Source organism: Saimiri boliviensis, chromosome 12, assembly GCF_048565385.1.
Source record: "Saimiri boliviensis isolate mSaiBol1 chromosome 12, mSaiBol1.pri, whole genome shotgun sequence".
NCBI classification, from domain to species: domain Eukaryota; kingdom Metazoa; phylum Chordata; class Mammalia; order Primates; family Cebidae; genus Saimiri; species Saimiri boliviensis.
Genome location: NC_133460.1, coordinates 59,025,178 through 59,049,719, shown reverse-complemented (window position 1 = coordinate 59,049,719; position 24,542 = coordinate 59,025,178). Strand labels below are relative to the sequence as shown.

Sequence of the window (24,542 nt, the reverse complement as noted above, 5' to 3'; positions counted from 1 at the left end):
GCTTAGGCCACCGCTCTACTTATCAGAAATGAGGTGCCAGCGGGTTGCAAAGGACTGAGGCACAAGAAAATGGAGTAAAGAGAAGAGTTTCTTGCACTCTCTCTACATGGTAGGAGACTGTTTCCTGCTCCTCAGCTGGGTCAGGAAGGCTGTCCTGAGCCCTTTTTGCACCCAAGTCCACTTCCAAGCTCAGGCCTCCTTGAAGGCAGACTGAGAGACACCAGAGAAGGGAAATGGTGAAATTCAATGCCGGCTCAGTGTTACTTACAATTCTTTTGAGACAGAATCTCACACTGTCACCCAAGCTGCAGAGCACTGGTGCGATCTGGGCTCACTGCAACCTCCATCTCCCAGGTTCAAGCCATTCTCAAGTCTCAGCCACCTGAGTAGCTGGGATTACAGGCATGTGCCACCATCCTTGGATAATTTTTGTACTTTTAGTTAAGATGGCGTTTCACAATGTTGTCCAGGCGGGTCTCGAAACTCCTGACCTCAAGTGATCCACCAGCCTTGGCCTCCCAAAATGCTGGGATTATAGGCGTGAGCCACCATACTCAAACCCTAGAGCTGTTTTTCTTCTTTTTTACTAAGATGGAGTCTCGCCCAGTCACCAGGCTGGAGTGCAGTGGCATGACCTAAGCTCACTGCAACTCTGCCTCCTGGGTTCAAGTGATTCTCCTGCTTCAGCATCCTGAGTAGCTGGGATAACAGGTGTGCACCACCACGCCCAGCTAATTTTTGTATCTTTAGCAGATATGGGGTTTCACTATGTTGGCCATGATGGTCTCGATTTCTTGGCCTCTTGATCCACCAGCCTCAGCCTCTCAACTTGCTGGGATTACAGGTATGAGCCACTGTGCCTGGTCAAGATTTTACTCTTGCATTATAGATATGGGAATACAACACTGTCTGTGGAGATGTATTCCAGTAAGAAATACAAGACATAGAATAAAATGTATTTGTAGAAATTCTAATAGATTTGATTTTAATTATACTCACCCATAGTTTTAATCAAGATAAAATAGATGGCAGGAGATAATTATTTAGCTTTGTCAATATAAATATAACAGAAAAACTGTCATACTTCTATTTGCTCCATTATATTGGAACATTGGACAATGTTTGATACTCTGTGTCATACTCATTTTCTTAAATTTTATTTAAAACTTTAAACATTATTGTTATTAAACTGGTTTGCAAAATATCTCAACACTATAGCAATTTATCAAATGTATCTCATGTTTCAAAATCCTTGTTTTAGAATCACATCAAAATTATTTAAAATTTAACTTAATATGTGTCACAAAATATGCCAACACAAAGTATTGAATGGTTGACTCGGTAATAAACCTAATAATGAATAATTAAATTACATAACTTTTATCTCTAACTAGTGACTTCAAAAGGAGCAATTTCAATTAAAAATGTTTCAAAAAATTATTTTTAAAAATACAATGAAGACATTAAACTTGAAACTTCTATGTTTAAAAAAAATGTTGACAACTTTCTTCAGACCAGAATATATACTAATTTATTTTTATTTTTATTCTCTCACAATTATTGAGAATCAGGTCAAAAATAAAGTTAGAAATTATTCAAGAATATCAGATCTGGAGAGATCCAAGATGGCTGATCACTAGCAGCTCGGGATTGTAGCTCCCAGTGAAAGCGCAAAGAATGAGAGGACGCCACACCTTCACACGAATTCTTTTTGCTCACGCACCAGGAGATTCCCAGTGGAGGAGCCCCACGGGTCGCCAGCGCGACTCTTGTGACCGGCGAGGCGGTTTTGCCGGCGCCTTGGAGCGACGGTTCTTGGTGCAGAGTCAGAAAAGCACCATCAATCTTAACGCCGCTGATTTGGTCGGTGCAGTGGGTTGCTCAGATTTCGGCGCTGAGAATCAGTAAGTTGGACGTCCACTCAGAAACCTAATTACAAAGACGGTGAATACAAAGACCACAGATGGATAAATTTATAACGAAGGGAGGAAAACGGCCAAAAAAGGCTGAGAATGCCCAAGATCAGAACGCCTCTCACTCAGCGGGGAATCACAGTTCCTCATCAGCAATGGAACAAGGCTTGATGGAGAACGAGTGTGTTCCAATTACAGAAGCAGGCTTCAAAATGTGGATAATGAGAAACCTCTGTGAATTAAAAGAACTTGTTTTAACCCAATCTAAAGTAACTAAGAACTTTGAAAAAAGATTTGACGAAATGTTAACAAGAATACACAATTTAGAGAGGAATATAAGTGAATTGATGGAGCTGAAAAACACAATAGGAGAACTTCGTGAAGTATGCACAAGTTTTAACAGCCGAATTGATCAAGCAGAAGAAAGGATATCAGAGGTCGAAGACCAACTCAATGAAATAAAACAAGAAGACAAGATTAGAGAAAAAAGGATAAAAAGGAACGAGCATAGTCTCCAAGAAATATGGGACTATGTGAAAAGACCTAATCTACGCTTGATAGGTGTACCTGAATGTGACGAAGAGAATGAATCCAAGCTGGAAAATACGCTTCAGGACATTATTCAGGAAAATTTTCCCAGCCTAGTAAGGCAGGATAATATTCAACTCCAGGTAATACAGAGAACACCACAGAGATATTCCTCAAGAAGAGCAATTCCAAGGCACATAATCGTCAGATTCACCAGGGTTGAAATGAAGGAGAAAATACTAAGGGCAGCCAGAGAGAAAGGTCAGGTTACCCACAAAGGGAAGCCTATCAGACTTATAGCAGATCTCTCAGCAGAAACCCTACAAGCCAGAAGAGAGTGGGGGCCAATATTCAACATCCTTAAAGAAAAGAACTTTCAACCCAGAATTTCACATCCAGCCAAACTAAGCTTCACAAGTGAAGGAAAAATAAAGTTTTTTGTGAATAAGCAAGCACTTAGAGATTTCATCACCACCAGGCCTGCTTTACAAGAGCTTCTGAAAGAACCACTACACATAGAAAGGAACAAACAGTATCAGCCTTTCTAAAAAAATTATCAAAAAGAGCATCAATATAATGAAGAATTTACATCAACTAATGGGCAAAATAGCCAGCTAATATTAAATGGCAGTATTAAACTCACATATATTATTATTAATTCTAAATTTAAATTGACTAAATCCCCCAATCCAAAGACAGACAGGCAATTTGAATGAAAAACTAAAACCCATCAGTATAGTTCATCCAGACCCATCTCATATTCAAGGATACACAAAGACTCAAAACAAGGGATGGAGAAAGATTTACCAACCAAACAGAGAGCTAAAATATATAAATAAAAAGCAGAAGTTAACAATTTTTGCCTCTGATAAAATAGTTGTTAAAGCAACAAAATCAAAAGAAGCAAAGAAGGACATTAAATAATGATAAAAGGATCAATGCAACAACAAGAAGAGCTAAAGATCCTAAATATGTACGCACCCAATACAGGAATACCCAGACATACAAGACTAATAAGGAGACTTAGACTCCCACACAATAATAGTGGGAGACTTCAACATTAATATTAGACAGATCAATGAGACAGAAAATTAACAACGATATCCAGGACTTGAACTCAGATCTGGAGCAAGTAAACATAATTAACATTTATAGAACTCTCCGCTTTAAATACACAAAATATACACTCTTATCAGTACCACATCATATCAACTTAGAAGTTTAAACAAAGCGTTGGTTGGCTCCTTGTTTGTTATTCTCTTCCCTCATTTTCTTTTATGTCTCCATTATTAAGGACAATTATAGGCATACCCATATTTAGACTGCATTCTGGCCCGGGCAATAAAGCAATACCCCCATCCTCTCTCCCTCTTCCTCTTTCTCTTTCTTCCTCTTCTTTATTCTTTTTCTTATTAAAAAAAAAAAATACAAAAACTAGCTGGTTGTGGTGGTGCACAACTGTAATCCCAGCTACTTGGGAGGCTGAGGGAGGAGAAAAAACAAACAAACAAACAAACAAACAAACAAACAAAAACTGCGTCTTTCCTGACCTTCCAGTCACCCTCCATGCTCCACGGTGGCGCTCCCCGTTTTCGAGCCTCTCACTCTCACGCTTCAGTTTCCCACGTCCCTTCTGAACAGCCCCACCTCTGTGCTTTCGCTGAAGTTGTGCACGTGTCCTGGAGTGCTCTTTCCTCTGTGTCTGCCTGAGCTGACTTATCACATCCTAGCACCTATGGAGGCATGGGGGAAAGGACAGTGGTATGTGCGTGGGTGTGAGGGAGGTCAGTGAAGAGATTTGGGGCATTGGGGTCAGTTATGTGGCTTCAGGGCAAGTCACCATCTCCCTGAGCCCTGGTAAAAAAAAAAAAAAAAAAAAAAAAGAATGTCAGATCTGCTTCAAGTTTTTTTTATTTGATAGAAACAAATAAAATCTTTGTTTTCATAAAGGGGTTTACACAGGTTTTCTTTAGAGTATAAACAACAAGAAAACGGGAACCATTTTCTACATATGTGCCAAGTAATAAATCATATTAAACGCTCAAATCAATATTTCTTCTATAACAAGCCAGCACTAGTATCAAGTGCTAGAAATAAAAATCATTAAAATTATCTCAATTATTCATCTTGAAGTAAAATTTCAAGAACTATCTTTTTTGTCGTGGTGATTCTTCATTGGGTATGGATGAATGATGAGGCATAAATGACCAACGTAAAACATTCCAGAATAAAGACAGGGTCCTTGTCACACGGTCATGAAATACTAGGCTCACAGACACTTTGAAGGGTGAGAAAAATAAAATGTATTAAGCAAAAAGGATAAAGAGGAACAAGGGACCCTCAGCAGAGTGAGAGTCCTGCTAGCATAGGCTTCCCGCTTCACAGATTGAATTCCAGGTTCCATACAGGAAGGGAAGAGGCCAGGCTCTCCACACTGCAAACAGTGTGAACTTCCCAAGGCTCCACTCCAGTGCTCACTCCTCCCAGTGTGCAGGCCTGATGGAGGTTCTCTGATGACCCCTTTATACTCAGCCGCCTCATTCCTCTCTCTAAATAAGTCCATCCAACTGCTGTTAGAATAAGGATGCTGCTTCCTATTATCAGGGGCAGTTTTGGGAAAACAGCACTCAGAGGCCCCTCAGAGGCCTATTTAAGGGTCCCTGGCAGAAGGGATCATTGTCCGAGGCTCCAGCTGCTTGACCATTCAACCTTGATGGCTGAAGGTGAGACAACACACACCAGATTATTAGAAAGCATGTATCAGAACAAAATGAGCTGGGTAGGTGGCTCACGCCTGTAATCCCAGCACTTTTTGGAGGCTGAGGCAGGTGGGTTGCCTGAGGTCAGGAGCTTGAGACCAGCCTGGCCAACAGAGTGAAAACCTGTCTCTACTAAAAATAGAAAAAATACAAAACACTACATGGGCATGGTGGCAGGTGCCTGTAATCCCAGCTACTAGGGAGCATGAGGCAGGAGAATCTCTTGAACCCGGGAAGTGGAGGTTGGTGAGCCAAGGTCTCACCATTGCACTCCAGCTTGGGCCACAAGAGAGAAACTCTTTCTCAAACAAAACAAAACAAATCAAAGTGAATCAAGATAAGGGGAAGGGTAAGGACCGCTCAAAAGTCCCAAGGCCTTTTACCAGTTTGCACAGGAGAGGGAGGCCAAAAACCCCACTGGGAAAAAGAAACTTGGCCCTTTGGCCAGCATGCTGTGCTTCTGGGCTCCCTTCCCGAGCCCAGTCCTAAGCCAACCAGTTTAAGGTTCGAAAACTTAACTTTTCTCAGTTTGGAGGATACATCTCAGGAAGTGTTCCATAGTATAGAGACAGAATTAGCTCTCTGTGAAGACAGAAGAGGAGAAAAAAAAAAAGATGTTTTTTTCAAAGGAGTCCCAGGGGTTCAGGATGGATTTCAAAGGGGTACAGACGGAAGATGGATGGCTATCCATCTAAAAACAGGGGAGCCGGCACACCTGGTTTCCTTCTCTTCCTAGCAGATATACCCTGGGTATGTGAGGAAGAGAAGGGTGTCCTCTTTCCCTCTTCTGTTCTTGCATCCCTGAGTCCCAGCAACCTTGGCAGGTGCTACCGAGAGCTGCCAAAGCAGCTTGCACTCATGAAGCAGGGAGGGCCTAGAGAATAGCAATTATCCACTCTCACCCATCTCTCTAGCCCACCTACTCTCAGTAGCCTTGGAGTTCCCTAGACCTCATTTATGCCACGGATACTACTCACCCATGAAAAGGAACAATATAATGGATGAAACTGGAGACCATTATTCTAAGTGAAGTAACTGAGGAATAGAAAACCAAACATCTTAGGTTCTCACTCATAAGTGGGAACTAAGCCATGAGGGTGCAAAGGCATAAGAATGATACAATGGATTCTGGGGCTTTGGGGGAAAGGGCAGGAGGTGGGTGAGGGATAAAAGACTACACATTGGGTAGTGTACACTGTTCAGGTGATGAGTGCACCAAAATATCAAAAATCACCACTGCAGAACAAGAAAGCAGAAACCGTTTTCTACATATGTTCCAAATAATATTATCTGCTCAATCTTTCTTCAAAAACAAGCCAGCACTAGTACCAAGTGTTAGAAATAAAAACATTAAAATTATTTCAATTATTCATTTTGAAATAAACTGTAAAGAACTATCTATTTTTTGGTGGTGGTGATTTTGTTGTAGTGTAACCAAACACCTGTTACCCCAAAAACTATTTAAATTTAAAAAAAATGAAAAAATTTAAAAGTCTATGACAGAGAAAGAAAAGAGGTCTCATGAATCTGTAAGTCATATTTCTGACAGCATGCCAAGTAGATTTATGTATTTATTTGTGTACACAATATTTCTCTACTATAGAGAGCTATAATTCATTGGCTTAAAGAAAGATACAAGTACATAAGTCAACCATTTTATCAATAAAAAGACTAGTCAAATACTTTTTTACATTTATGTGACTTCAGTAAAATCTTTTAGAAATAAGCTTGCTTTCAAATTATTGAGAAAGTATTAGAAATGCTGTGAAAGTTTCCAGCATTGTTGTTTGCATTTGTTGATCACGTGATTTCATGCTTATTCCTGCAGAATACAATGAAGATTTGTTATAAGGGTTATAAAACGATACAACCCTGCCCAAGACAGAATGATCTTTGCTTGTGTAATTTTTGATAAAAAAGACATAGACTAATTTGGTTTAATGAAAACATCTACGTTCTGAGGTATTGGTAAAATACCCTTATATTTAACCTTAAGAAAATTACTTAAATAGGCTGGGCATGGTGGCTCATGCCTCTGATTTGGGAGTACTTCGGGAGGCCGAGGGGGAGCTGATCACCTGATGGCAGAAGTTCAAGACCAGCCTGGCCAACATGGTGAAACCCTGTTTCTACTAAAAATACAAAAAAATTAGCCTGTGGGGTGGCAGGCACCTGTAGTCCCAGGTACCTGGGAAGCTGAGGCAGGAGAATCACTTGAATCAAGGAGGCGGAGGTGGCAGTGGGCCCAGATTGCACCACTGCACTCCAGCCTGGGCAATAAAGGCAAAACTATCTTAAACAAACAAACAAAAAAAGAAAAGAAAATTACTTAAACACCTGAAATTCACAGCTATAAAAATGGTTAACAGGGAATTTACTTTAAATAATGACTATCACAGTTTTCATCATCTAGATAAAATATTAAATAATCTTGTAAATGTAATGGAATAAATGACTGTAGACAGACTTGTCATATGATTTGGTATCTAAGGATATTAACAGATATTAAGTAGCTGGGTAATTTCCAACTCAAAAAATGTAGGAAAATACTTTTAAAATGTTATTAAGAGGTCAATATCTTTGTCTAATTCAAAGCTTTTATAAAAGTTATGTATAAAATGAGGTAATAGGAACCAGAAAATAAGAGAAGAAAGTTAAAGATATAAAGAGGTACTTTTGATAAAGGTGAAAAAAAGCAATTTTATATAAGAAGGAATCTTGTGTGGTAAATTTTTTGTCTTAAAATAAAATGACTAGGTTGTTCAAGAAAGAATATTTAGGCAAAACAAAGTCTAAGCATGTTGTGTACGTCTAAGTATCTATGTAAATTGATAATAAGATTAATAAAAACTTCATTTTTTTCGGGGTGGTATAATTTAGTTGGATATGAGTAAGAAGAAAATCCTAATAGTCTTTCCAGAGGTGGGTCTTTTATATTAACAAAATTACACAAATACAAACTATAATTGTTTAAAACAAGACTTTATTTAAAATATTTATTTATTTACTTATGAGCAGAGTCTCACTCTGTCACCCGGGAGTGCACTGGTGCAATCTCGGCTCACCGCAACCTTTGCCTCCTGGGTTCCAGGAATTCCATCACAACTGTGCTTAAGTTTCTCTCCTTCCCCAGCTCCCGGACTCTGCTCTGCCTTCAGTCTGAGCCAACATACAAACCCCGTTTATGCCCCTCCTAAGAGCAGGCTGACTTCTGGGTGAAACATTCCCTAAGCCTGAATCTGATTTTGCCATTCTCCACTCTTCCTCCCACCTTCCTTCTCGTGTTGTTCGCTCCTCCATAAAAAACAGCCCTTTCCTGCCTCTTGTGAGATGCTTGCAGATCTGATGCTTGGAGCTTTCCCCATTGCAATACTCCTTTAAAATAAAGTCATGTCTTAGCTACATCTGAATTTACTTGACAATATCTAGAAACAGCCTCAGGACTATAACAATTATTCCCTCACAGAGGACATCACAACCTGCCTCCTATTCTCAACTCTGATCACGTCTGCCTGTGCATTCTCAGCTTTCCAGCGCTCTGTAGCTTCTCTCAGTATAAAGGCCCCGTCTATGGCTGCTGCGAGCAGGCTGGGACACCTGAAGGGGAGGACCCTCAGGAAGAAAAGACTGTGCTATTCATGAACTCCTTTGACATGTTTTCATACTAATACTGCAATTTGGAGGAAAAGAAAAAATATTTTTTAAAAAAAGTTATCTTTTAAAATCTAAAAAATTTAAACCACTGTTTAAATTTTTAAAAGCCTTACATAGGCCGGGTGCCCCTGTAATCCCAGCTACTTAAAATAAAACATTTAATTAAAGAGGGAGGCTGAGGCAGGAGAACGGCTTGGACCCAGGAGGTGGAAATTGCATTGAGCCGAGATCACACCCCTGCCCCCTAGCCTGGCAACAGAGACTCATCTAACAAAACACAAAAAGGCTGATACAGTTCACGGCTATCAGCCGACACACTAACAAGTATCTGTGAGTGGGCAGAGGAGTCTTCACTTTGGAGTGGTTTCTATGACTCTGTTTACATTCAAAGGGACAGAAGAGTGTAAGACTGTGTTGTTGCCCTGACAAGGTCCCATCCTTTACTATAAAGTGCAATCCTAGTTGTCCTTGAGTTAACTTGAATTGACGTATTTCTTCTTTTTAAAATACAAACTTTTCTAGTTATTTAGCAGGAGAGGTGGTATTTTCCTGCCTTTTTTGGTGAGGGGTTCAGATGTTACATTACCCCTCATTTCTTCTGTTCAGGAGAGGACGGCCTTAGCGCGCTGAAGACGAATTAAGTCATCAGCACTCAAAGCCCCAGTCTTGCGAACAGTATAGAACTCTTCCTCTTGATCTATCTTTGATAAAGCCTAAGAATGTCAAATAGAAAAGAGGCACAATTTTAAAAAGGGTTCCATCCTTTTAACAACCACCACTGAGGAGAAGCCACACATGCAGACTCCTTTAGATAGTTCAGCTACAGCTACTTTGGCTGAGGTTTACACTGCCAACTTCTGGCAGCTTACTTAGGTCATCTCCTTTCGGGGCTAGAATTAGATTACTGGAGCAAAGGGGAGCCTGCTTTATTAAGTTACTTAAAAACTGATCTCCCCAAAATGTCACCGTATTGCGACAGGCTTCTAACAGTATCATCTGTTACCTGTGCACTTGCGCCTTAAAGATAACGAAAGCACACATTGCAAAAAGTTATATTATTAATCTATAAAGTTATTATATACTGAAAGAAAATTGTAACCAGGCAGGCATGTGCTGGATTGTATTGAAATGTCAACAAAGTCTAATGATTCAGCATCAAAAGGCACTACTTTTATGCTTATGGTAGAAAATTGTATTATTTTAAAATATTTCCACGATGCCACAGAACGTGCCTATTTTAAATGTTCATCCTTGTCAGCTGTGAGTAATTTTGCTGTGTAATTACCAAAAGTCACAAACCACAAATATTACTTTGTTCCATAAGAGTTATCATTTCCAGTAAAATCCCAAGTACTTCCTGCAGCCCGTACCTGAGACACGCACACCTCATACTGTCTAAGTGCATGTCTCTCGGCTTAGGCACTCATGGTTTCTCTAACACACCCATGGGACTGACTGCACTGTGGTATACACAGTGGAAAATGACAGAAATTTCCAAACTGAGTAATAAAAAGGAGTCAAGAGCGGTAAATGCATTAATGATGTAGACATCGTTAGAAATACAATGGCAAGAAATCATTTCTGTATGATTATTTGCAAGGGCAAAGGTTCAAAACATTCAAATTCATTAAGATGAATTTAATTAAACATTCTGAATTATGGCCACAAAAGAGATAATATCTATAATTTTTAAAAAACATGAATCCTTATAAAAACCATAAGAGATACAGGAAATAGAATGCTGAAAGGTTAATAAGCTCTTCAGTACGTCAATTTTGAAGCTTTCCGTTTTTCTAATCACTACTTCCTATGACCTAATGATAAATGTTGGCACTGGGGTTTGACTGAAAACCCACTTAGTGACTTTGTATCCTTACCTTCAGATCCCATGCTCTTTCTCTGTCAAGAAGGTAAGATGGCAAACTCAGGCCATGCCTGAATGCCAAGTCACGAAGATAGAAGTAGTGTCTGGTATAAATGCTTAGAGAAACGTTGAAATTATAGTTAATAAGCTCCAAGAAGTATCTTTGCAATTCATTTCTGGGGAAGAGAAACACAACAAAACCAACACAGGACCATGTTAGTTCACTGGGCTATCTTCAAAAACATTATTCTTATGTAAGAAATGTGGTAAAGCTATCATGCGCTCTAGTTTATTAGAATTCATGAAATGACTCACACTGCACAGAACCTGATCTAGTGAAGAAATACAAGAAAGCATGCAACTTTCCCAATTCTCTTTGAAAACTTAGAAAAAAACTTGTACCAGAAAGAAAACATGAATGTACAAAATACACTTGATTTTCCCCTACGCTTTCAAAGACATATTCACGTTTAATATGGAGAAAAATGACATAATCTTAAGAAACATGGTAAAGCCTTCAGCTTTTTTATTTCTTTGAAAACATGAATGGATTCAATGGGAAATTCCTTATAAATAGAAACATGTGGTAAGGTCTTCAGTTGTTCCAGTTCCACATGAAGATAAGAACTCAATTCTGAAATAAAACCTATGAATGTAGAGAATGTAGAAATGCCTTCATTTATATGATATTTTCTCCAAGACCCATAATAATACACACTGGAGATAGACCTTATAAATATAAGAAAGCACATTGGATTGGAACCCTGGTAGATTACCAAATACAGAAAAGACTACAGTTTTAAGAATTTCTTCAACATTGATGTGAAAACTTTCCCTAGAGGGAAATCCTACTAATGTTCATAAATTGAAAAGCCTGATGCAAATTCATTCTTGTATAATCTTCAAAAAGATACACAAGTAAATGTTATCCTACTTCTATTTTGTTTCTCAGTGATTCTTCATTTGAAAGGGTCTCTGTATTACTTCTGCTTCTTTTGCAAGAAAACACTGAGGTTACAATTTTGTAGATACTTTTTAAACAATACTATATGCATTTAATAGGCAGTTGTTTTTGTTAAGTCAGTTAACAAAACTTTTCTCTAGTTATTTAAAAATATCACACTGAGCTACTAGAATGGCCCCAAATTCTGTTTTGAAACACATGCAGGTGGGTTCCTACGCTAATGTCCAAACAGGGCACAGCCGCTTGCAGTACATTCTGAATCCAGCACCCCAAGTTTGGGATGAGGAGAAAGGGGATGGCCTCCTCTGTACTTGTGCAGCTGACTTGGGGCTCATTCTTGAGCGTTCCATTGCACAACTCAGACTTCATGCTCACTCCCAAGACACCACAATAGTGATCAGATGACAGAAATGATGAATGCCATTTATTAGCTGTCACTATTATGGGGCAGGGATACTCTACACCTCCAACGGTGGAAAGATCAGAGAGAGACATCTTGGCTAAACTAAACTCATTTTATGAGATGCCTTCTGGTAGGGTGCTGGCCTTACACACAGTTTCTCTTGAGTTGAGTTAGAAATGAAACACCAAGGTTCTCAGCATCTGTCACTCCTGGCCACAACAGAATGTGGGATGAGTTGAATGCACTGAGAGGGAAACAGGCTGGAAGCAGCCCTCTGCTGCATGATTATTCACCTGTCCTGGCCAAAGGTTTTGTTTTTGTTTTTCTGAGACAGGGTCACCCAGGCTAAAGTGCAGTGGCATGATCCTAGCTCACAGCAGACTCAACCTCTCAGGCTCAAGTAACCCATGCACCTAAGCCTTTCAAGTCTTGGAACTACAGGCTCATGCCACTCAGCTGGGCGATTTCTAAAAATTCTTTTTGTAGAAACAGCGTCTCACTCTTTGCCCAAGCTGGTGTTAAACTCCTGTGATCAAGTGGATACTCCCACCTTGGCCTCCCAAAGTGCTGGTATTACAGACATGAGCCACTGTATCCAGCACTTGGTCAAATGTTTAAATAAATACAAAACTAGAGTAATCTTACCACTCTCATAGTAATCACTGTGAAGACTTAATTGTATAAAAACAATACCTCAACAGCACATTTAGTTTCTTGCTTTTAAAGTTTCAATGTTTTATCCACTGGCTAAGTCAACAAATGCTTGTTTTCTGGTATGGAAAGCAGTTAGGATATAAGCAGATATGTGATTTTCTCATTGGTTTCACTGAAAACCCAGCTGAAACTACTTCTAACATTAATTTCCTATTCATATAACCACAAGGCTATGATGGGAATGTCAATCAGATATGTGAATAATCAGCTGACCAGGACTTAATTTACTATAGGAATGTATGCACTTCATAATCTCTTCTCTGTATTTCCATAAACATGTTAACTGTGTAAAAGATGGTATTTCATAGAATGATCAGTTTATTAATAGTAGTTACTGAAGAAAACAATTCTCCCTACAGGATGTGGATCTTCTTAGTTTTCGTTGTTTTTTAAATGGCTGAATAGCACACCCTTTACAAGCACAGCAAATTTTCGGACTAGAAGCTGCTCAGTTTAACCTACGTGTGTGTGTGTGTGTGTCTGTGTGTGTGTGTGTGTGTGTATGTTTATCAATAATGTTTTTAAATTTTATTTCAATCGTTTTTGAGGAACAGGTGGTTTTGGTTACATGGATAATTTCTTTAGGAGTGACATCAGAGCTTCTGGTTCACCTACCACTTGAGCAGTGTACCCAGTATGTAATCGTTTTCCCATCACCCCCTCCCAACCCTCCCCGCCAGTCCCCAAAGGCCACTGTATCATTTTATGACCTTGCATTCTCATGGAGAATACATGATATTTGGTTTTCCATTCCTGAGTCACTTCACTTAGAATAACGACCTCCAGCTCCATCCAGGTTGCTGTAAAGGCCATTATTTCATTTGTTTTATGGCTCAGCAGTATTCCACGGTATATATATTCCACATTTTCTTTACCCATTAATTGATGGGCATTGAGGCTGGTTCCACATTTTTACAATTGCAAACTGTGCTGCTATCAACATGCATGTGCATTTGTCTTTTTGTATGACTTCTTTTCCTTTGGGTAGATACGCAGTGTGAGACTGCTGGACTGAATGGCAGTGCTGGTTTACATTCCCATCAGCAGTGTAAGTGTTCCCTTTTGACCAAATCCATACCAGCATAGATGAGTTTTTGATTTTTTAATTATGGCCTATTCTTGCAGAAGAAAGGTGGTATTACATTGTGGTTTTAATTTGCATTTCCCTGATAATTAGTGATGTTTCTGAAGAAAGATATATCCTAACAGACTAACAGATGTTGAAAAGTTTGAAGAAAAATCTGATAGTTACTAATTTTTAAAAGGTTCAACTTACAGTCAAAAAGAGACCATTATAAATAATCAATAGCAGAAGGACAAGATAAATGTCCATTAAACACTTTGTTGTAATGTTTTTCAATCTCCAGAGATCGTGAGCATAGCTCCTATTCAGAGCATAGCTCCTGATGCTTCTGTGTTCACAAACGGCACTATGTAGAACTGGTCATCTTGGGGCTGGCCTCTGTCATCACTGCCTCTGGAGCTCATATCTGTGGACACCTGGACATTTCTCTCTGTATTCCCTGACCTTGGAACTAGAGCTAGAGCCCCACCAGATTAGCTGTAGGTCTTGAGATCAATTTAACTGCCACTATAGTGGAGCTAAGTGTTCATCATTACCAATTTTGCTCCCTTCAAGAAACCAGTTTACAAGCTGGGCACAGTGGTTCAGGCCTGTAATCCCAGCACTTTGGGAGGCGAAGATGGGTGGATCATCTGAGGTCAGGAGTTCGAGACCAGTGTGACCCATGGAGAAACAACATGGAGAAACCCCTGAAGAGGGAAATTAAATAATAATAATAATAGTAGTCTGTAATAGCTACATAATAAAAATTTACTCTGTTGTGTTCAATATAAAACCTAACCCCCAGCTCTGCTTGAAATTAACTAACTTCCAATACAGCCAGTGCTCGACTTACACTCACGATTGGTTCCAACAGACCTGTCGTAACACGATTTGTTCGTAAGTTGATTTGGCTATATGTACAGTACAGTACTGTGAAATGATGTTATTAAAATCTTTAAGTCATATTTTATCATAATTTTCTTTCATTGTTATATATCATAATTTTCTTTGTTCATTTTATGCCATTTGTATCATCTCTACACCATTTTGTTTCTTATTTTTACATTCGTCAGGTTTAAGTAAAACACTGCATTACCAGTACAACTGGTTTAATATTTGCAAAACACACAAAATTACAAAATACAGGTGCATACAAAAATATAAAATACAGGTGTAAAAAATACCACAGGAAACATTTTCCCAATTGCAAAACATATCAAGATATATAAACATGTACAAAACATTTTATTGGCCGCTGGTGCTTGGCTGCGGATTGTTGATGTCATCATCTGAGGCAGCAATTTCTCCATTTCGTGGATGGGCCCGCTTCGTTGCTTTGTTATAACTGTTGATTGCATGGGTGCAGAACCTTTCCCAGCTTCACGAATTCTTTATCTTTCAAAATCGTCGACACAGTCGAGTGTGATAACTTCGTATCATGTGCGATCACATTCACTTTCCTCCTTCGTACTGCTTAATTACCTTCATTTTTGTGTTAAGATTGATGGCCTTTCTTTCCTTCTTGGCAGGCTGAGGCATAGACAAAGACAATTTCCTCTTGGTAGACATCTTGGGAGGGGTTTGATGAAAAATATCCAAGACACAAAACACAAATTGCTGTACCGAGTCTGGGATAACAGTTGAAACGGTGCACGCGGAGATGGTAGTGCTGCCGGAAGCTGGTCCACACTGTCGTACGCCCAGCTGGGCAACGTTTGCGCTGCCAGATGTGGAGCAGTTGTGGCTAGCGATTGTGGTCGTAAAGTCGAATGGTCGTAGGTTGCATAGGTCGTTAAGTCGATCAATACCTGTAAAATCTACCTTATCTACTCTCCCTACTTTCTCAGCAAAGTTCCCAGGCATCTCAAGACTCCCGTTTTTCTTGCAGACTAGCTGCAAGGTCACAGGGTAATATAACACCCAAAGAATGTGCAATGTGTTTCTCAAAATGCGATTTTCAAACATAACATATATCACAAGACATGTGGGCGCGGTGGCTCAAGCCTGTAATCCCAGCACTTTGGGAGGCCGAGGCGGGTGGATCACGAGGTCAAGAGATCGAGACCATCCTGGTCAACATGGTGAAACCCCGTCTCTACAAAAAATTAGCTGGGCATGGTGGTGCATGCCTGTAATTCCAGCTACTCAGGAGGCTGAGGCAGGAGAATTGCTTGAACCCAGGAGGCGGAGGTTGCGGTGAGCCGAGATCGCGCCATTGCACTCCAGCCTGGGTAACAAGAGTGAAACTCCGTCTCAAAAAAAAAAAAAAAGACATGTCACAAGTTAACTGTTCTTTCCTCTGGCTTCTGTAAACCTGTTAGTTGCTATGTCATCCTGGCTGTATAACAAATCAAGCCCTGTCTTTATTAGGCTCTCAGCCTTGGGATGTAAATCCGCCGAGCTGGTGGCCACCTTAATAAAATCCTCCTGTTTCACCCATTGGTCTCTCCAGGCTCCTGAATATTATGTAACACCCCATCTCTACTAAAAATAGAAAATTAGCTGGTTGTGGTGGCACATGCCTGTAATCCCAGCTACTCAGGAGGCTGAGGCAAGAGAACTGCTTGGACCCAGGAGGCGGAGGTTGCAGTGAGCCAAGATCATGCCATTGCACATTGTTGCCTAGGTAGCAAAAGCAAAACTCCATCTCTCTCTTTCTCTCTTTCACACACACACACACACACACACACACACACACACACGGAAAAGAAACCAGTTTACAGATTGATCACAGTAGTGATTAAGAGAACTTTAGCTTCTGCAACTTTCAAATGATGTTCATTTTCTGTTAAATCCTTTACTAAAATGGCTACTAGCAATATCACTATGACAACTCGGTTTATACTATGAGCAAATTGGTAACTTAGCAGCCACCAACCATCACTAGTTGGTTGAACAGCAACCAACCATCACTAGTCTCTTCTTGGTTACAAGAAGCCTCATTTCAATTGTAAATATACACTGTGTTAATTCTGAATGAAAGTCTTTAAAATTTTTTGGGGGTACATTGTAGGTGTACATATTTATGGGGTATATAAAATTATTTGATACATGCCTATAATGTCATAATCACAGCAGGGTAAATGGAAAATGCATCGCACCTGAGGCATGTATCTTTTATTTTTATTTTTTTTTTTTACAAATAATTCAATTATACTCTTTTAGTTACTCTAAAATGTACAATAGTTCTTGACTGTTGTCACTCTCTTGTGCTATCAAATACTAGATGTTATTTATTCTTCCTTACCAAATGTGTGCACCTATTAACCATCACCCCTTACTCCTCTCATCCTCCATGCTACCTTTACCAGCAGCTGCAAACAATTCTCCTACTCTATATCTTCATGAGTTAAATTGTTTTAATTTTTAGTTCCCACAAATCAGTGAGAATAGGTGAATTTTGTCTTTTTGTGTCTGGCTTATTTCACTTAACATTTCTATCCATGTTGTTGGATAGAAGATAACAGGATCTTATTCTCCTTTATGGTTGAATAGTGCTCCACTGTGTATATGAACCATTTTCTTTAGCCACTCATCTGTTGATGAATACTCAGAATGCTTCCAAATCTTGGCTGTTGTGAATAGTGCTGCAACATACATGAGAGTGCAGGTATCTCTCTGATATACTGATTTCCTTTCTTTTGGTTTTATACCCAGCAGTGAGATTCCTGGATCATATAGCGGCTCTACTTTTAGTTCTGAGGACCTCCAAACTGTTCTCCATAGTGGCTGTATTTAAATTACATTCCCAATGACAGCGTACAAGGGCTACCTTTGCTCTATATCCTCGCCAGCATTTGTTATTGCCTGTTTTTACAATAAGAGCCATTTTAAGTGTGGTGAGATGATCTCTCATTGTAATTTTGATTTGCATTTATCTGAACATCGACGGTATTAACATTGAGTATCTTTTCATATACCGGTTTGCCATTGGTATGCCTTTCTTTTTTTTTTTTTTTGAGACGGAGTTTTCGCTCTTGTTACCCAGGCTGGAGTGCAATGGTGCGATCTCGGCTCACCGCAACCTCCGCCTCCTGGGTTCAGGCAATTCTCCTGCCTCAGCCTCCTGAGTAGCTGGGATTACAGGCACACGCCACCATGCCCAGCTAATTTTTTGTATTTTTAGTAGAGACGGGGTTTCACCATGTTGACCAGGATGGTCTCGATCTCTTGACCTCGTGATCCACCCGCCTCGGCCTCCCAAAGTGCTGGGATTACAGGCTTGAGCCACCGCGCCCGGCTGGCTGGTATGCCTTTCTTAAGGAGTTTTCAAACAGGTCTCACTTTGTCAATCAGGATGGAGCGCAGTGGTAGAATCACAGCTCACTGCAGCCTTGACCTCCCAGGCTCAGGTAATTTTCACATCTAAGCCTCCTAAGCAGCTGAAATTACAGGCACACGCCACCAAGCCTGCCTTATGTGTCCGCTTTTCAGAAATGTCTATTCAGATATTTTGCCCATTTTAAAAATCAGATGGTTATTCTTTTTTCTATGGAGTTATTTGAGCTCCTTCGTATTCTGGTAATTAATCCCTTGTCAGATAGTTTTCAAATACCTTCCCCCATTCTGTGGGTTTTCACTTCACTTTGTTCACTGTTTCCTTTGTTGTGCAGAAGCTTTTTAACTTGATGTGACCTAATTTGCCCATTTTTGCTTTGGTTGCCTGTGCTTATAAAACATTATGCAAGAAATATTTGCCCAGTCCAATATCGTGGAGAGTTTTCCCACTGTTTTATTTTAGTTTCATATTTGAGGTCTTAGATTTAAATCTATTTTTAGTATTTTAAAAGACAGAGATACTGCATTGCCCAGATAATCTCGAACTCCTGAGACCAAGCCATTCTCCCATCTTGGCCTCCCAAAGTGCTGGGATTACAAGTGTGAGCCACCATACCCAGCTTGGATTTACATCTTTAATCCATTTTGATTTGATTTTTGTATAAGGTAAGAAATAGAAGCCTGGTTTCATTCTTCTGCATGTGGATATCCAGTTTTCCCAGCACCCCTTACCGACTGTCATTACCCCATTGCATGTGCTTGGCACCTTCACAGAGAATGAGTTCACTGCAGATGTATGAATTGGTTTCTGGGTTCCTTTTCTGTTCCATTGGGCTACGTGTCTGTTTTTAATCACAGTGCCATGCTGTTCTGGTTACGACAGGTGTAGAGGGTAATTTGAAATTAGATAATGTAATTCCCCCAGGTTTGTTTTTGCTCAGGTTAGCTTTGGATATTCTGAGTCTTTTGTAGTTGCCTATATATTTTAGGATTCATTTTTTAATTTCTATTTCTGTGAAGAATGTCATTGCTTTTTGCAGGATTGTGGAGGCTCCACATTGGTGGTCTGAGATCAGACCTGAAGGAATTCTCTAGATTAATGGACAGAACTCGCTTCTTCACTCACTTTCCCACAAATGAAGTCTGTCTCTCTGTGCTAAGCTGCCTGGAGCTGGGAGGGGAGTGATACAAGCACCCCTGTGGCCACGACTTCCGGGACAGCACTAGGTCTGTCCAGATGGCACTAGGAGTTGCAGTCCTTGTGACCTAGACAGCCTTTCAGGTTGATTAAGGACTCCAGACTATTTTATCCCATGGCAGCCAGGCTTTCACCACGCAAGTTCCAACCACGGGGATGAATAATTCCACTATGGTTGGGGCTAGTCTAAATGTTTTTTCTGTGAGTGGGCTTTGGGTGGATTCAGCTTTGTATTGCTTTCTGCTATGACGAGGCAGCACTGAGTTCAGGCAAAGTCCCACAGCTGCTTTGCTCTCCCTTCCCCAAGCATGTTGCCTCTCTCCTTGCCACAGGTTCACAGTAGCATCAACAATTCAAGACTGTCTTTTCTATGCCGTTCAGTGCCTCTTTCACTGATATGACGTTAAAACCACATGATATGAACATTTAAATAATTTTCAGTTCTTATTGAGGTGCTTTTTTATTTAGATAGTTGCTAAAGTTGTTATTCCTGTGGGGAGCACAACTGGCAGAGACTTCTATTTGTGACTGCATACATCCTGAATCACAGTCTTAACTGGAGTAACAGGCAAACGTAAAAACAAAGAAACAAACAAACAAACAAAAAACACAAAAAAACAAAAAACAAAAACCTCTTTCCACTGCCTGAGGATCTTCATCTTCATACGCTTCATATGCTTCTATGTCATCAAGAGGTGTTCCTTCAGATTTTCCTAAGTGTCACCCACAAAGCCATTCTCGCTGTCTAGTGGACACTGTGAGAGCCTGTGCTGGAAATGCCTCCCTGGCTCACCCTGCCAACCAGCTCCAAGACCCTTCCCTTTACAGCAGTCATGAGGCCAGACTGAAAGAAAGACCCATGAAGCTCCTGTTTCAGTGTCATGTTGCCGTCTATGGGCAACCCCATGATTCAGCAAGATTTCTCGCATTATCATAGATAACTTGGGGCCCCCCAAGTGGTGCTGTCGTTGCATTAAAGCCCCGGGAACCTCCTAAGTGTGGTGAGCATGGGGTGATGCCCCAGCAATGTTTCTCAGACTGCCTGAGGGGAACGCTGGAACTTCTGACTCATCAGCCCAGTGATGCAGCACTCCTAATGGGAAGAGGACAGGGGCACAGGGAACTGTGGCTATTCTGTATCTCGAGGTTTCTACAAAACGGATCTTCAGAGAAAAGCGGGAGAACACCAGCAAACGCAAATACACAACGTATGGCTCAGGGTGAAGCTCTACTTCACAATGCAGAGGCCCCAGACCTGTCAGTGGGCAAACAATTATTTCAAAGGCCAGATATGCGCTCCTCACAAAGAGACTAGAACTTGCAGACAGCCTGTAAAAGCCTTAAGGGAATTGACTGTACTATCATGTTTCTCATTGTACACTGGTAAGATATTTGCCAAAAACGTTCACCAGAAAAATTCTTTTCCATTTATGAGATTATTACAACGGCAATTTACCAAGACCTACCAATGACTAGTGAAAAATATGAACTGTTCTTCTAAAGCTGGGGAGAAAGAGTATGTGGTATTTATGCCCATTCTTATTACCTGCATAATATAATCTTTAAAAGTATTTCTCAAAATGTTTGTTTATGGCAGCAAATAAAGTATTCAAAAATGGTGAGAAAGTTCACAAAAACCATACAAACTCACATGTCGTCAAGTGTAATTTTCTCGAAGAGCTTGCAGAAGTTGTCATTGCACCGAGCCACATTGTTCCCAACCTTGCTGACAAGAAGAGTGGCTCCGAAGACAATCCGCTTCCAGTTGGCTGGACAAATGTTGATATCGGTACACTCTAGAAGTCTTTTTACGTATACCTGGAAAACAGAGCACTGGCCTTTGATTTAGCTCAGTTTAAGTGCTGTGATAAGAACTCTTATGAAAAACCAGAATACTTCTGGTTTTGACCAGAAAGTAGATGCCTTTTATTCTTATGTTCTACAGAGATTTTGTTTTATCAGGTTAAGTAAGGGGCCATATCACAATCATAGCCCAAATATTTCTGCTACCAACTCTGCCTGGCGGGGGTAGATTAACACATCCAAGAAAAATGAACGGAGGGCAGTAGCTCTCAACACAACATACATGAGAACTGCCTGGGGATACACCCTGGGACTCAGCTTAGACCTACAATGGCACACATTCCTGCCCATGAACCAGATGGTCATGTTAATGCTCTTCATTCCAAGCCCTCCACATGCCCTGGATGTGTGTGCACTGCGTGTGCATGTGTGCACTGAAGTGTGGGGGGAGAAATCAGAAATCCCTCCTGCTGCCTTTAATAGCAACTGTTCTGTAATGAGAAACGCAAGGCAATATTTAAGCCATAATGATGATTCAACTCAAATGTGTGTATTTGCTTTCATAAGTTTCTCTTAAAGTTCTGAGATAATTTAAGAAACCTACTTTCATTTAAAATCAGGAACATACTACCCTGTTTACAAGATCAATTTCTTTTTCTTTTTTTTTTTTTTTTTTGAAATAGAGTCCTGCTCTGTTGCCTAGGCTGAAGTACACTGGCTTGATCTCCGGTCACTGCACTCTGCCTCCTGAGTTCAAGCAATTCTCCTGCCTCAGTCTCCCGAGTGGCTGGGACTATAGGGGCGTGCCACCATGCCTGGCTAATTTTTGTCTTTTTGGTAGAGACAGGGTTTAACCACATTGGCCAGGCCACTCTACAAGACCAATTTCTAAAGATGCTTTATAAATAGAAAATATCTTACCAAACTTATGATTGCTAAGTAAGCATTTAGCTTTTTGGCATTGCACAGAGTACGTATGAATCTAAAAATCGTTTTGTGTGCAGGATCATACATAAAGTGTTCTTCCAGAACCTCTCCTCGCTGAAAGAAGAAAGGATGCAATATAAGTATCCATTGAAGAGAAAACCCGAAGTGCTCTTAGACAGCAGTGTTCACATTTGTGCCCATGTATCATTTACAATCATTTTGATTGGGGAGATGTCTTTCAGTTTTTACAATATGAACAGTGGGATCTTAAAATACCATAATGATTTAATACTCATCGACATTCACTTAAAAATCATAAGAGCTAAAGTTCAGAAAATTTTTGTTCTTTTTTTACTCTTTGCCCCACATAATTCTATCCAAATGTAAGCTACTCTTAGGCTTTAATGTCTTACTGATGGTATCTCATTCTCTGCAATAAACTGAGAAAATACAGTTTCCTATAACCATGAGGCTCTAAGCCTATGCTGTTAAATACAATAGTCGCTAGCCACATGTGGCTATTATGTACTTGAGGAAGTACATTTAAAAATTTTTATAACATGTGGGTTGATTTGAACTTAAATTATTTTTAACTCTCTTCATAAAAGTCATGCTTCTGTGTTGAAAGTATTTACATATACTCACATTGCTTGATGCTACTAATAACTGTCTTTTAAAAGACACATTTTCTGTTATTTTGATAGTAGATTTAGTCATACTAGTTCACTAACTAAACAGAGCTGCAGATCAGTTCTGATTCTAATACATTCTTTTCACAACACCCAAGAGGACTAAATGCAACACGAAATGGGGAGGATTTAAAGACGGCTTTGACTTCAGCATGAAACAAATACAAGTCTATGAGAAAAATACAGCCTCAATAAAAGTGCACTTACGTTAAGTGGAAATATACGTTCATCAAATATTTCCAGAGTTCTATTTCCATCTCTATAAAATAAGAATGTGCATTACTTCAAAAACTGTTAATATCTTAGTATCATACCTGTTTAGTATAATAATGCCTCCTATGTGCTTTGGTGTTTACTTCACCAAAGCAAACAGGTTTTACAAATTCTTCTCCTGGATCCTGCCCTGCAGAATGTTTCCCGACCTCTTCTTCCTCAGTACATCATGTCCTGTACTGTGAAGTCTTTTTCACAATAACCAGTCAGAACTGCCTGTAGGTATTGACCCTCCCTAACAGGCAATGGCAATAAACCAAACATATTTTCTCTCTGCTTAACCACACATTGAAACACAAGAATGTTTTACAAAGCAGTAGTGGTGGGCAATAAAGTCTTTAGGACTTTAATAAATACAAATGTGATTCTGATTTCCTAGCTTCCTTACATTTTAGTCCTCTGTAGTATAGTTTCATGATGAATTTATTTATTTTCTGTTGTTTGAATTAAAAACTCATCTGCCCTTTTATTTTAAAAGAGGTTAGTCTTTGATTAACTTTAAATTTTGTAAAACTAATGCATTGTGCCTGTGTGATAAACCAGTGGTTCTCCAAATGTGCTCTGTGGACCTCTGGGGATCCTGAAGACCCTTTCTGAGAAGGCCTAAGAGGTCAACACTGTTTTGTTTTGTTTTTCTTTGTTTTGTTTGTTTTTGTTTTTCTGAGATGGAGTTTCACTCTCATTGCCCAGGCTGGAGTGCAATGGTGGGAGCTTCGCTCATTGCAGTCTCCATCTCCCAGGTTCAGGTGATTCTCCTGCCTCAGCCTCCCGAGTATCTGGGATTATGGGCGCCTACCACCACACTCAGCTAACTTTTGTATTTTTAGTAGAAATGGGGTTTCATCATGCTGGCAAGGCTGGTCTTGAACTCCTGACCTCAGGTGATTCCATCTGCTTGGCCTCTCAAAGTGCTGGGATTACAGGCCTGAGCCACTGTGTCTGTTGGACACTGTTCTGATAATCATACTAATTCAACCTCAGAAAGTTGATACAAAAAAAAATTTTTTTTAATTAAGAAAGTAATACAAAGACACTGACTACTTTTTCATAGACACTTGCCATAACTGTATAAAAGCAAAAGTGGATAAAACTGCTGGTTTCTCAGCCTAAATCAAGGCAGTGGTACCAATTACACTGGTAGTAATTCTGTTCTTTATTGTCCCTTACAGTTAAAAAGTAGTCTAAAGTACTTAAGAATGTCTTCGTTGAGGTGGTAAAAATCAATGGTGTTACTAAATCTTGACATGTCTCTTTAATATTCTGAATCAGTAGAAAGCTAAGAAGAAGCACTTCTGCTGACTGTAGTATGGTTGTGTTTAAAAAAAAAAATTCATGATTTAATCGTGAGCGGAACAATCACTTTTTTCACAGAACATCATTTTTATTTAAAGGTACTGCTGTGCCGGTGCAATGATTCACACCTCTAAAATCCAAAACCTTTGGGAGACCAAAGCAGCAGATCGCTTGAGCTCCTTTAGAAGTTCGAGTAGCCTGGGAAGCATGGTGAAA

At 39.8% G+C, this 24,542-nt stretch overlaps 1 protein-coding gene across 3 annotated transcripts in view; it reads right to left on the bottom strand.

Moving 5' to 3' along the window:
* The window catches only part of LOC104650013 (cyclin-Y-like protein 2), a 45,375-nt gene that overhangs the window by 3,538 nt on the left and 17,295 nt on the right, over positions 1 to 24,542 (bottom strand). Inside the window, exons 6-10 of one of the 3 annotated variants that reach the window (XR_012512867.1) lie at positions 22,968 to 23,019; positions 22,066 to 22,185; positions 20,993 to 21,159; positions 10,732 to 10,894; positions 3,992 to 9,567 (exon numbers count right to left, since the gene is read on the bottom strand). Coding sequence is in view for 2 of the 3 variants with exons in the window: in XM_074382481.1 (XP_074238582.1) it covers positions 9,457 to 9,567; positions 10,732 to 10,894; positions 20,993 to 21,159; positions 22,066 to 22,185; positions 22,968 to 23,019 (613 nt within the window). In the remaining variant the exon portion in view is untranslated. Of the gene's footprint in view, positions 1 to 3,351; positions 9,568 to 10,731; positions 10,895 to 20,992; positions 21,160 to 22,065; positions 22,186 to 22,967; positions 23,020 to 24,542 lie in introns of those variants that run through there. The other 2 variants (XM_074382481.1, XM_074382482.1) reach the window with 2 other exon arrangements.